We start from the raw sequence: 12274 nt of genomic DNA on the forward strand, positions 1-12274 counted from the left end.
GTTGACTGGCCCGCTGCTCTGGGCGGATGAGCAGGAAAAAAGACGGTTTCTGTTCTGTGAGTGGGAGATTCTTTGCGATAGTTGGTCGGTCTCTGGTGAGCAGCTTCTTTTCTCTGTTGCCTTTTTTTCCTAGTGTTTTATTCTTCTCTTCGTTACCAAGGAGCCGGCTCTCTTGTCTTATTCATTTACATAACTACTTGATCATCGTACTCCCCCTTCTCTTATCTAAACATTCCTCTCCGCTCGCCATGCCGGCCCGCAGCTTCATCTTCACCGGCACCCAGCTGCTCCAGCTTCTTGTTGCGGTGTCTACGATCGGGCTTGCATCGAGTCATATCTCGGATATTTCCGGCACACAATGCTCGCCTCCGGCTATTCTAACGGCAACGGTGATAGTTGTACGTCTCTCTTGCCCACCCGTTTAGCATCCGTTGACTGACTTCCAACAGGCCTCTACAGCCACACTCTATATAGTTGTGACAGCCCTACTATACTGGAAGCGTGTGCTACCTCTGGCTCTCGGTGCCAGCGGAGACTTTGTCATCTTGGTGGCCATAGCTGTCATGGCAACAGTGCTAGGGAACCCACTGTCTGGTATCTCATGTTCCAGCCTATCGACTCCTCGTGCCTCAATGTCGTCATACGTCGCACCGGCTTACATAGCCACTGCCTCCACCGTCGATAACCAGGCCTCAAGCGAATCAAACGTCACAAAAGCCCTGAGCTACTCGCTCTACGCCTCTGCTGACAAAACAACCTGCTCCTCGCTCAAGGCTCTCTGGGCCCTGGCAATCACCATGAGCATACTCTTTGGCCTCTCCATCCTCACCCAGCTCTTTCTCTGGCGCCGCCTCAGAATCACCGCCGCCCGGTTCCCGGAAGCCCAGCCCTCGATGCACAGCCTTAAGTCCGCCCCCGACCTCTGGTCCGCCGGCTATGCCAGAGACCTCGAAGCCTCGAGCGCGTAGGAACACGCCCGTGGGCCTGCGGCCACCGCGCCCAGGCTCACAGCCCGCCCAGCCACACAGCCCTTCATCTACACACCGCCGCCGCGCGCCAAAGCCCTCGGCTCGCGCGCCATCCGCCAGCACCCGCAGCCCAACTCGCTCGTCATTCCGCCGATGCCGACTATCCCCGCGCACCTGCGGGTCCACGTGCCGGCGCCAAAGCCCACGCACGCGCGCAAGTTGACGCTGGGCATGCTGGCTGCGCCAAACAGCCGGTACCGCGTGAGTAGCCTGTACCCCGACGACGACCAGGACGAAGCTGCTGCCGGCCGCGGGGAGCCGGTCTCGCCGCTTTCGCCGTTGCTGAGTCAGTTGGGCGAGGCGGCGGCGCGGGCGCGGGCGCGCGGCGGGCGGTCACCGACGGAGACGCCGTTGACGCCGGTCTCGGCGGTCTCGGGGTCCTGGAGGGCGAAACGCAAGACGATCAGGGAGGCGGTGAGTGGGTGGTGGGATTTGAATCTGCTGAACCGTGAGGCGGTAGCACAGAAGCGGAAGACGCATATGAGGGGCTGGATCTGAAGATCGGGCCAGCACCAGAAACCCTGAACAAGAGGCGGGACTAATGAATGAGAATGGGATAGACACCTGGGTAGAGAGCTAGGAATCGCAGTCACTAGGAAAACAACTTGTAGAGCATGGAAGATGACATTGGGAGGCTCTGCAGATCCAAAGAGCAAGCCAGGCGCAAGCTGATATTATTATTGTAACTAAAACTACTAGGAATTAATCGCACCGAACTTCTTTTTTTGATTTTCCCCCGAGAGGCACTACAAATACAGGCTGAAGGGAGGGGAGTGCAGGCGCTGAGCGTCCAAAAAGACCCTGTATTGTTAGTGCCCCACCCCAACTAACAGCAGCACCACAGAGTGAGGGTTCTGTAGCTTTAACCGCAGCACACGGTCGGCTCTTTGGCGGCGCTTGTTGCTTCGCCGGAAGAACTAACAGACACAAATTGGTTAGCAGACCGGGACTTGAGCCGCGGGCATTTCCACAGGCCACGACTTACCCGACGTTGATAGTCTCCCAGTGGAAGATGAAGGCGCCGATAAAGGCGCCGAGGAAGATGCAGATGATGATGTAGCCGTTGAAGTACATGGCGAGTCTATCACATGTTAGCACAGGCCTGCTCAGCCAGAGGCGCCAGGAAGAAACTCACAGCATGATGATGTACGCCAGCGCGAACTGCATGACGTGCAGCAGGGCCCGTGTTGCCTGCTGCCACACGTTTGGCCGGAACGGCGGCACTGCCGGGCGCGCAATAGCCGCAGCCGCCGGTGCGCCGCAGGCCAGCGCCGCCTTGTCGCTGGCAGCAGAGTCCGAGTTCCGGGGCGCCGCGGCGATAGCGGCAGCGCCGGCGCCGGCGTAGGCGGCAATGTGCTGGGCAATCAGCCAGCGGTCAAACTCCTTGGACGATCGGCGCAGGAACTCGAGCATGACGACCATCAGCACCACGCCGATGCACGAGCCGGCAAACATGCCCTTGGACGTGATGTGCCACGACTCGGCGAGGAAGCAGGCGTCGATGGTGTACCAGTTCCACAACATCTGCGGGGGCGGCGAGGAGAAGGGTTAGCTGGTGGGAGAGAGAGCAGGGCGGCCGGCTGGCGAGCTTACGTTGATCTTGCAGGTGGCGGCGCCCATGTCCATGGCCATGGCCGAGTCGGTCGAGTTCATGGCGGCGTCCATGGCGGCGGTCTCGGCCTGCTTGCTGGCCGTGCAGGCGGAGCAGGCCTCTTTCATGACGTGTGCGGCGCCGGCGGCAGCGGCATGGCGGGCCTCGAGGAACGGAATGCTGGGGAACATGGTGGCGACGGAGGGGGGCACGAATACGGGATATGGATGTGTAGGAGACGGGCGCTTCACGGAGATCACAAGAATCAAACACGGAAAAAAGAAAAGAACCTCCTGTCAGAAACTGCACATCAACCAGACTCTCGCCGTCCTGCTGGGCCCCGCCCGCCTTCTTATACAACCCAGGAAACCTTCTCACAAAGACGCAGTCCCTCCTCTCCCCAGCCCACAAACCCTGAGGACCCCGACCATCTCTCCAGCCTGCCACAGGGCGCCCTTTGCGGTCCTTGAGCCGCCTCTGCCTTTTTGGCTTGCTCCGGGAGACAAGAAGAAACAGCCAACAAGAGCGCAAGTACCAGGCAAAACTTGCTCACCACAGGTCAACGGCAGCGCCCGAGTGAGGCCCCTTCGTCCTTGTCACTCTGTGCGCCTGTGCTCCTCCCAAGGCTCTAGCCGGACTATTCCTTCTCATTACTGCTCGCCGACGTCCAGATTCTGGGCCTTGTTCCAGCCAAGAAGGCCATCGCCAACCAAGTTCCACAGCTACAACGCCAGATATCCAGGCCTTTTTATCGGTGTCCATCTGCTTGCAATGGGCCCCTTCGCCCCCTCTTATTCTGTTTCTTTTCTCTCTCTACGCTGAGGCCAGAGGCCTAGAACACCTGCGTGACTCACAGCAAAGACCTCGCCGTCCCTCTCGCCGTCCGGTCTTCTCGCCGTCGTGCTCCGGGCTACAACACAAATCTCGTGACAGCATCTCTGGAGCCAAGCCCGCCCGCGTCTGGCTGACACACCATCCTGCAAGAACATCACGAGATGGCCGGCTTGTATCTCTCTTTCGTAGACGCATGTATAGACTTGTACCCCGGGCGAGAGAAGGTTTGAGCAAGTTTTCCTGAAGCTACATCCATCGAGGTGGCCCGTGGTGAGACTCCTCACAAGGAAAAGGAAAAGAAAAAAAAGACAAAAAACGCCCAGGTGCGGCTCGTCCACTCGTATAAAAGGAGCAAATAAGCCAGAAAAAGAAGACAAGTAAACGCTTGGGTCACTCGGCGCTTTCTTCGCCGGCTCCTGGTCGACAATCTCGCAACTGCTGCATGGCGGCTGTTCCTTTGCCGTCACCTTTATTCATCCTGGAACATCACGATTGAAGCGAGTATAGGGCAGAGGGTGGAGGACATCTACATATTAAGGCATATAACCAGTTAGAGCAAAGGCCATGACAAGTGATGCATATAAACATGTACATACATATATAACTAAGCGAACCAACAACAACAACAACAACAACAACCAAGACAGAAAGAAGCCTCCCCCAGCAAGAAAAAGGAAGAGTAGTGACAATCCCGCCCCGTGTCTAGATGCCATATCAACGAGAACCGGGACCAAAAGAAAGAACAAAGAAAAAAAACAGAAACGCCCTCTATAAGCAGAAGCCCCGACTTCCCCCCCCCCCCCCCCCCCCCACCCCGCCGACCCCGGGCTACTTCCTTTGGAGGCCGAGCCTGGGAATCGGCGATGTCCATACATCACCATCCCCGAGAGAAGAGAAGCCAGCACAGAAGATGATGAGCCGTTGGAGTTGACTACAGAAACTGTCACATAAACAAAAAAAAAAAAAAAAAAAGATGAGTAAAATGGCAACGTTCCAGCCAATCCAGCAGCAGTCTCATTGCCGATATCCCAAAAAGAAGAAGAGCTATAACACCCAACAGCAGCAAAGAAGACAGCCAAGGACACACTTTTGTCCCGTCTCTGTCTCTCTCTTGTTTTATCCCGTCTTCTCTCAGGCAAAGGCGCCCACCAGCGACATCAACATCGCCCCTGATACCACGGCAATATACGCATTCCTTCGCCGCGTGCCATTCAGCGTCTCGTAGCTCTTTTCCGACAAAAAGTCCTCGGCCAGCAGCTGCACGAGCCCGGCAAAGAGCAAGAGGCCGGCCGAGATGGCATTCATCACGCCGACCATCAGCAGGCCTGTCTGGCTCTGCGGGTCGTAGAGCCCGTGGACAAGCAGCCCAATGGCCTGGCCAATGGGCGTGGTCGCGCCAAACGCGAGCACCATCAGCCACGGCTGCAGCGAGCGCTTGGGGAACTGCAGCGCGGCGATGCGGCTGCCGAGCGCGAGGCCCTCGAAGCACTGGTGGAAGCTAATGGCAATGAGAAACACGACAAAGGCCGGGCCCGTGGCCACCGAGATGGCCATGCCGATAAAGATGCTGTGGAACAGGATGCCGGCTTCCAGCAGCACACACTGCAGCAGCCGCCGCCGTTGCTCGGCCAGCGCGCTTTCCGGCACGTCCTGGATGTCCAGCTCGGAGCCAAAGTCATGCGACCCGGACGCGCTGGCCTGGTGGTCTGTCGCCAAGGGGTCGTCGAGGTCGTCGGCGTCAAAATCAGAGTCCTCGTCAGTAAAGTGCTGGCCAGACTTGCTGTGTCTGTTCGGCGCTGCCACCATGGGCGTAGAGCCGGGCAGAGGCGAGACTGCAGAGACGAGGCTCTCGGTGGCCTCGGCGTCTTCTTGTGAGGCATTACTCAGGTTTCTTGCATGGGCTCTAGACCCATGGCCGTCATGGCCGTTTCCCTCAATCTTGTTGTACTGGCTATCTGCGTCATCCCACTCGCCGTGGCTGTGTGAGTGGGAGTGGCCAGCGCCTCGAGTTGCCAGGTACATCTCGACCGACACAATCACCAGCGCAGAGCACATGGCAATGAATCCCGGCAATGGCGGATAGCCCTCATTGAACAGATATGGCAGACACGGGTCGTTGAGCGAGCTGAAGGCGGTCGGAAGCAGGTGCACAAAGCCAGTGGCCAAGAGAACACCGGTTCCAAAGTGTTGGCACAAGAAGATGATGCGACTTTGTAGCGAGTTGGGCGATGATTTGGCCGAGGATATTCGTCGTGAAAAGAGCGGGAATGCGCAGGCTGGCAAAGGCGGCGGGGGGCCGGTTAGCTTCGGTGGAAACGGAATAGACAGCCGGCAGATGCAGACTTACCCAGCGTGCTCACAAACAATATCAGCGCCAAGGCCGCAAGATGCAGTGGTGTGTTGTACGTTCCCCGGTCGCCGCTTCCGCATTGTGGTTTTCTCTTGGTGGCGCCCAAGTCTCGGCGGTCCAGCTCGGCCAGGAGCACCTCGGTTGACACCGAAGACCACGAGAGGTCTAGAAAACCGGCCGGAGCGTGGTGTTAGCAAGATACGCAGTGACGCGGAAATAAAGACAGGAATACAAAAGGCCAGCAGCCTCAGCCATTGCCGCAACAGCGCTCCGCCGGTCAATGCGTCGGCTGCTGCGGGGAGGCACGGCCTGATGCCAACGTACCTGAAGCCATCTTGTACGATGGACGCAAGAATCGCGATAGTCGTCCAGCCCGTACAGAGAGTAGTTTGTTTCAGTCGGCAGCGGCGGCTGCGGTCGGTCGGTCGGTCGGTCGGCAACGGCGGTCAGTCGGCTGTTCGCGTAAACCAGCCAGCCAGATTGATAAACAAGGACAAGAGATGAAAAAACAGGGCCCGGAAGGCAAGCCGCGCAAAGTCTATGCGTCGAGTTGCTTCAGAAGCTATGATGCACGTTAAGGGGGTGGCTTATGTGGTGCTTGCAGGTTCTTGGGGAAGAATCACGCCCGCACTATAAAATCGGAAAGGTTCGTCAAGGCCCATGAACAGTCGCTCGGCCCGGGCTTATGGATGCACGAAAAATGAAAGAAAGAAAGAGAGAATCAAGACTTCTGGTGGGAACCGGCGGCCAAGGTCGATGGGGTTGAACGAGGGAAAATCAACTAGCAGAAACTCACTACCCAAGCCAAGACAAGCAGATGACGACACAGCAAGCCCGCCAAAATTAGGGTTGACTCGAAAAGAAGGGGGGGAGACGGTGGTCAAAAGGGTTCGCGTCGGAGGCTACGGTTTTGTATGTGGCAGGCCTGAATTTGTTCTTTTCTGCCAGCGCTATCATGAGAAGAAACAGCCAGGCTTGTCCTGTTTCCTCGCTGTCCTTCTCTCTGGCTGGAAGAGCGCGCCAAGCCATAAGCCGCCAGGCCTGGCTCTTCTTAGGCCTCTGTCTTTCTCGCAACCCGGGAATTCCCTTTGCTGCCTGTTTCGCTCTCGCGCCCATTCTCGCCCTTGCCCTCGGCCTAGCAGCCAGCAAGACCGTATCGTCTCAACCTAAAAAGGCTTGGCTTTGACGAAGCCATCCATCGAGCCCTGTTTTACTGCATTCATGCACAGATACAGCTGGTCACAGACTGCGCGTCGTGTAAATGTTGCATAACCCTGCCCTGTTAACCCTAATATTCGACATCAGTGGCCAATCACGATGCACTCTCACAGTCTTGCGTCTTCATTGCTGTGCTTGCATTAGTTCGAGAATAATAATCATAACTTCTCCCCGTCCCCGTTGCCTTGTGACCGTCTGCTTTTCCTCCCCAACCCGCGCTTGGGCAGTAGAAGAATCTGAATCTATAATCACAGACAATCCCGAGCTAGCGGCGCCACTAAATCATAACTCATCCTCCACATCCATGCCGTCGCCGTCGCCGGCCTGGGGCGCCGTGTCGCTCTTTTTCGCCATGGTGGCTTCCTTGTCAATCAGTTGTCTTGAGACCGATACAATGTTGTCTTCAATCAGTTGCTGGCCGACGTCTTCCATGTGCTTCTTGGGGTCCAGTTTGCCAACATAGCGAGTCTTGAGCTGGTCTTTCGTAAGCTCCGTCTCCTCCTTTACGCGCTTCTCGTAGCCATCGGCCAGTGTCACCAAGCGCTGCATGCGCTCCTTGTTATTACCGGCTTCTGCGCGGAAATCGTGCATCTCTAGCGCCTCGGTCCATGCGTGCTTGTGCAGGTTCATGAGCATGTTCTCTTCGAGCGCCGTCTTGCGGTAGTCAATTGCAATCGAGTAGTAGTGTCTGTTGAGGCCGTGGATCAGCGCTTGGATCGATGGCTTGTTGAGGTGGCCCAGGTTGCTGGTGCTCTGGCGGGGCTCCTGGCCCAGCATAAGGGACTGGGGGTTGATCAATCTGAAGGCATCAATGACCACCTTGCCCTTGACCGACTGGATCGGGTCGATGACAACTGCAACGGCACGGGGGGTCAACTGTTCAAAGGATTGCTGTGTCTGGATATCGACCGACGACAGCCAACAGCCAAAACCGGGATGCGAATGGTACCAGCCAACAACCGTCTCGGGTCTAGAGAAAAGGCGCACGTGCATGTGTTAGCCGGGAGCCGCTTCCAATCTCGCTTTGCACTTTAATCATTCTCAACTCACCTGCCAGTCTGTTTCAACATTTCCATCATCTTCATCTGGAACACGGGGTCGACAGCCTCGACACTGACACCGGTACCGCTCTGAGGCATGGCAAAAACGTCCACAACACGGACAGTAAAGTCGTCCACAAATTCTCCAAGCATCAGGCCCATGACTTCCATGGGAACACCGGCTCGGCCGTGGCGAAGCATCTTTAGGAGGGCGAGCGACGAAATATGCACCGTCTCAGAGTTATCGATCAGCGCGGCATTGTCCTATGTGCATTCTCCGTTAGTCTGCGGCATCCATCCAATGCGACCGGGGCTTGTCTGTCTGGTGATGGAAACAAGGAGCAGCGGCGAGTCTGGGAAGCTGTTGCGACTTACGCTGGGCTGCTGACCTCCAAAGGTCATGCCGTTGTTGAGGAGTGATCTGAAGCGGTCCATTCTGCTGAAGCGGCTGGCTGCTAGACTATGTAGCTCTCGGGACAAGAAAAAAAACAGATAATGCGCAGGGGCGACACTGAGAGCGTAGGGTTGCTGTGTATGTTGATGGTCAGGAAATATAGGCACAGGAAAAACAGGCGTGGGCGATGACGTTGGGAAACTTGTAGCTGGCAATGTCCGGGAATCACCAAGGCCAAACAAGCTCCCACCAACGGTTGACGCCAACCTGAGCAGCCTGGCCACGCCGCCACAATAGCTCGGCGCGCCACACGCAGGAGCTTCAGCCTCATTCATCTGCCACACTAGCATCACGTGCTGGAGATGTAGGGTTTGTCTGTGACATCATTACCAGCTGGAATTGCCAAAGTTCAGCCGCGCACCCTTTCATTATCATTGGCCCAGGGTTGGCCGTGTTAGCTTATTATATTATTCGTGGGCCCATTTTTCTTTGCTCCTGCCTTTTTGACCTCAACATGCTGGATCTAGCCTAGCAAGGCAGAGCAACCAAATTAACTTTTGGCCTTCAATCCTTGCGATCTACAAACTTGCCTCTGCATTTTCACATTCTCTCCTCCAGAACCGACCCAGACGCCCAATTCTCGCGATATTGCCAAGCTGATTTTTTTCTTCGTCGAGGAACCCCACACATATTCACTGCCACTCTCGCTCTTGCCGCTTCTGATTCTGATTTTGCCTGACACTTTGCCAATCGTTCCGCGGCGACTGTCACGACCTTCGCGACTCGTTCTTTTGTTGTCCAGCCCTCTGCGCTTCTACAGAAACTCTGCCTCTACCGACGATCGCTTGTGTCTGAGTGCTGCGCGTCTGCCAAATATCCTGAAGAGGCTCTGGCACCGACATCTTCCTCTCTTGCGACTACTTCAACCTTCCTCGCCCACCGCGCCGCCAGTCTTGCAGACTCCCCGCATATTCGACACAATGTCTGGCTCTGGTGCCGCTGGCTCCATCTCCGGAGCGCTGGGTGGCCAGCTAACATCAATCGCACTCAACCAGACCCCCAAGAAAGTGGCCTACTTTTACGATTCAGACATTGGCAACTATGCCTACGTGACCGGCCATCCCATGAAGCCTCACCGAATCAGATTGGCGCATAGTCTGATCATGCACTATGAACTCTACAAGTACATGGAAATCTACGTAAGTCCACGTCCAGTCTCTCCTCCGCCCGCCGTCACCGATGCGACAAGGCTCTAACCACCCACCAATAGCGCGCGAAGCCTGCCACAAGAGGCGAAATGACGCAATTCCACACCGACGAGTACATCGATTTCCTACAAAAAGTGACGCCCGACAACATGGACGCTTTCCAGAAGGAACAGGGCAAGTACAATGTCGGTGACGATTGCCCCGTGTTTGATGGCCTCTTTGAGTTTTGCGGCATCAGTGCCGGCGGCAGCATGGAAGGCGCTGCCAGACTCAACCGCCAAAAGTGCGATGTTGCTGTCAACTGGGCCGGCGGTCTGCACCATGCCAAAAAGAGCGAGGCTTCTGGCTTCTGCTACGTCAACGACATTGTCCTTGGCATTCTCGAGCTTCTGCGTTTTAAGAAGCGCGTTCTTTACATTGATATTGACGTGCACCACGGCGATGGTGTTGAGGAGGCCTTCTACACAACCGATAGAGTCATGACTGTCTCTTTCCACAAGTACGGCGAGTACTTCCCCGGTACCGGCGAACTCCGTGACATTGGAATTGGCCAGGGCAAGCACTATGCCGTAAACTTTCCTCTGCGTGACGGCATCAACGATGTCACTTACAAGTCTGTGTTCGAGCCCGTCATCTCGCATGTCATGGAGTTTTTCCAGCCCGAGGCTGTTGTTCTGCAGTGCGGTGGTGATAGTCTTTCTGGAGACAGACTGGGCTGCTTCAACCTTAGTATGCGTGGTCACGCCAACTGCGTCAATTTTGTCAAGAGCTTCAACAAGCCCACCATGATGCTGGGCGGCGGTGGCTACACCATGCGCAATGTTGCGCGGACATGGGCCTTTGAGACTGGTGTCATGGTCGGCAAAGAAATGACGCCCGCCATGCCTTACAATGAATACTACGAGTACTACGGCCCTGACTACGAACTCGATGTGCGCCCTTCCAACATGGACAATGCCAATAGCCCTGAGTACCTCGATAAGATCAAGGCTGCCGTCATTGACAATCTGCGCCACACCGCACCGGCCCCCTCGGTTCAAATGCAAGACGTTCCTCGCCAGCCCCTTGGCGGCATGACTGACGAAGAGGAGGCTGAGCTTGACGATCTAAACGAAGATTTACACAAGGATTCCCGCATGACCCAACGCGAGTGGGAGAAAAAGGTCGCCAACGAAGCCGAGTTTGAACCTGACAGCGACGACGAGGAGATGGCCCATGGCATTGGCGGCCCGCGTCCTTCTGTTCCCAAACGCACATTCAACGACTACTGCAACGATGAAATGGATGTTGATAGCAGCAATGCTACTCCTGCTAATGGCGCTGATGCTGATGACAAGTCCCCTAAGAAGACCCCTGTTGAGGCTTTGGAGAACTCCAATGAAGATGTCGACATGGACAAAGACGTTCCCGAAGAGCCTGAGTCCAATAACAAGGCTTCCAAGGGGTCTACTCCTGTCAATGATGCTGCGAGCAAGGAGGAAAGCCCCAAGGAGACTGTCAAGGAAGATGAAAAGCAGGCTGAATCTGAAAAGTCACCAGTCCCTGAAAAAGTAGTTGAGGCTTCTAACGATGCTCCTATTGTTGATGCTGATGGCGACGTTGGAATGCAAGACTCGGAAGCCTCAGAAATCAAAAAGGAGGACGAAGAGCCGTCTGTCGCTGCTGCGGAGCCAGAAGCAAAGGAGGCGGCTCCCACCGACACTCTTGTTGTCGATGTCCCTGCACCTGATGCACCTTCACCCAAACCCACCGAGTCTCAAGCCTCCGCCGACGCCGCTCCCAAACCCACTGCTGATGCCGTGCCCGAAGAGGCTGAGAAGTCTGCGCCCACCACGGAAGAAAAGGCCGGCACCACAGAGACCCCAGATGACGCGCCCGACGCCAATTCTCTTGTAGCCGAAGCTGAATCCACCAAGCCGTCAACCGAAGAAAGCGCCAGCAACGACACAAAGGACACTGACAATGAGCCTAGCAAGGCTGAGAAAGACAAGGCCGAGACGACAAAGGAGAAAGAAATCACCACCACGCCCATGCCAAAGACTACGGCCAAGGCCGCTGAGTCTGACGCTTCTGCCGACGGTGCCCCTGCTGCCGCTCCTGATGCCACTGCGGCTGATGCTTCTCGTGATACTCCCACGGCCACAGCTGAGGCTGAGAGCGCCAACATAGCAACACCCGCGGCCAAGGAAACGACGCTGACACCCGCGGCCGACGCCAAGGAAAAAGAAACGGAAAACGAACAGGAGAAGCCTGCGGTGGAACAGACATTGGCTGACAAGGACCAGGCGACATAAGTACGCCGTGCGGCGCACAACAACCCCTTCCCAGCGGCCGGGCATTGTGTGTACGTCCACAGAGTGCTTTTGGGACTTTCTATCTACGGGGGAGGGGGCGATGGCGAGGGGGAAGGGGAGGATAGTAGCCTGGTCTGCGACAATGTGAATAGTACCTGGCCCCTTTTTGTTTTTTTTTCTGTGTATAACCCACTTCTGTTGTTCATTGAGTTTTTTTTTTCTTGTTTGGCTTTCTGATGGCTGGAAAAGCCGATCGATCCCCTCAGAACGTCTCTTTTGTTTTTGTTTCTTTCTTTCTTTCTGGAGGGGAGGGGAAG

The 12274-nt window shown here is 56.0% G+C and overlaps 6 protein-coding genes across 6 annotated transcripts; 3 read left to right on the top strand and 3 right to left on the bottom strand.

Annotated features, from left to right (window-relative positions):
* Nucleotides 1-248: 248 nt before the first annotated feature.
* Nucleotides 249-968, top strand: BROUX77_002472 (uncharacterized protein; the record flags this gene model as incomplete). The annotated part of the gene is made up of 2 exons (XM_073747016.1): nucleotides 249-398; nucleotides 450-968. 2 exons carry the CDS (start codon nucleotides 249-251, stop codon nucleotides 966-968), a joined length of 669 nt encoding a protein of 222 aa, XP_073607554.1.
* Nucleotides 969-1121: 153 nt separating this feature from the next.
* BROUX77_002473 (uncharacterized protein) lies at nucleotides 1122-1526 on the top strand (the record flags this gene model as incomplete). The annotated part of the gene is made up of 1 exon (XM_073747017.1): nucleotides 1122-1526. One exon carries the CDS (start codon nucleotides 1122-1124, stop codon nucleotides 1524-1526), a length of 405 nt encoding a protein of 134 aa, XP_073607555.1.
* Nucleotides 1527-1890: 364 nt separating this feature from the next.
* BROUX77_002474 (uncharacterized protein) lies at nucleotides 1891-2810 on the bottom strand (the record flags this gene model as incomplete). Its single annotated transcript, XM_073747018.1, has 4 exons — nucleotides 1891-1945; nucleotides 2014-2109; nucleotides 2164-2552; nucleotides 2622-2810. 4 exons carry the CDS (start codon nucleotides 2808-2810, stop codon nucleotides 1891-1893), a joined length of 729 nt encoding a protein of 242 aa, XP_073607556.1.
* A 1774-nt stretch (nucleotides 2811-4584) lies between these two features.
* Nucleotides 4585-6137, bottom strand: BROUX77_002475 (uncharacterized protein; the record flags this gene model as incomplete). The annotated part of the gene is made up of 3 exons (XM_073747019.1): nucleotides 4585-5729; nucleotides 5801-5968; nucleotides 6128-6137. The coding sequence occupies 3 exons, from the start codon at nucleotides 6135-6137 to the stop codon at nucleotides 4585-4587; spliced, it is 1323 nt and encodes a 440-aa protein (XP_073607557.1).
* A 1166-nt stretch (nucleotides 6138-7303) lies between these two features.
* On the bottom strand, nucleotides 7304-8496 carry BROUX77_002476 (uncharacterized protein; the record flags this gene model as incomplete). The annotated part of the gene is made up of 3 exons (XM_073747020.1): nucleotides 7304-7991; nucleotides 8072-8325; nucleotides 8437-8496. The coding sequence occupies 3 exons, from the start codon at nucleotides 8494-8496 to the stop codon at nucleotides 7304-7306; spliced, it is 1002 nt and encodes a 333-aa protein (XP_073607558.1).
* A 939-nt stretch (nucleotides 8497-9435) lies between these two features.
* Nucleotides 9436-11957, top strand: BROUX77_002477 (uncharacterized protein; the record flags this gene model as incomplete). Its single annotated transcript, XM_073747021.1, has 2 exons — nucleotides 9436-9654; nucleotides 9726-11957. 2 exons carry the CDS (start codon nucleotides 9436-9438, stop codon nucleotides 11955-11957), a joined length of 2451 nt encoding a protein of 816 aa, XP_073607559.1.
* Between the last annotated feature and the right edge of the window lie 317 nt (nucleotides 11958-12274).

The sequence above is a fragment of the Berkeleyomyces rouxiae genome (assembly GCF_048999995.1).
Source record: "Berkeleyomyces rouxiae strain 22BRR77 chromosome Unknown BrBRR77_ptg000002l, whole genome shotgun sequence".
In the NCBI taxonomy this organism is placed as follows: domain Eukaryota; kingdom Fungi; phylum Ascomycota; class Sordariomycetes; order Microascales; family Ceratocystidaceae; genus Berkeleyomyces; species Berkeleyomyces rouxiae.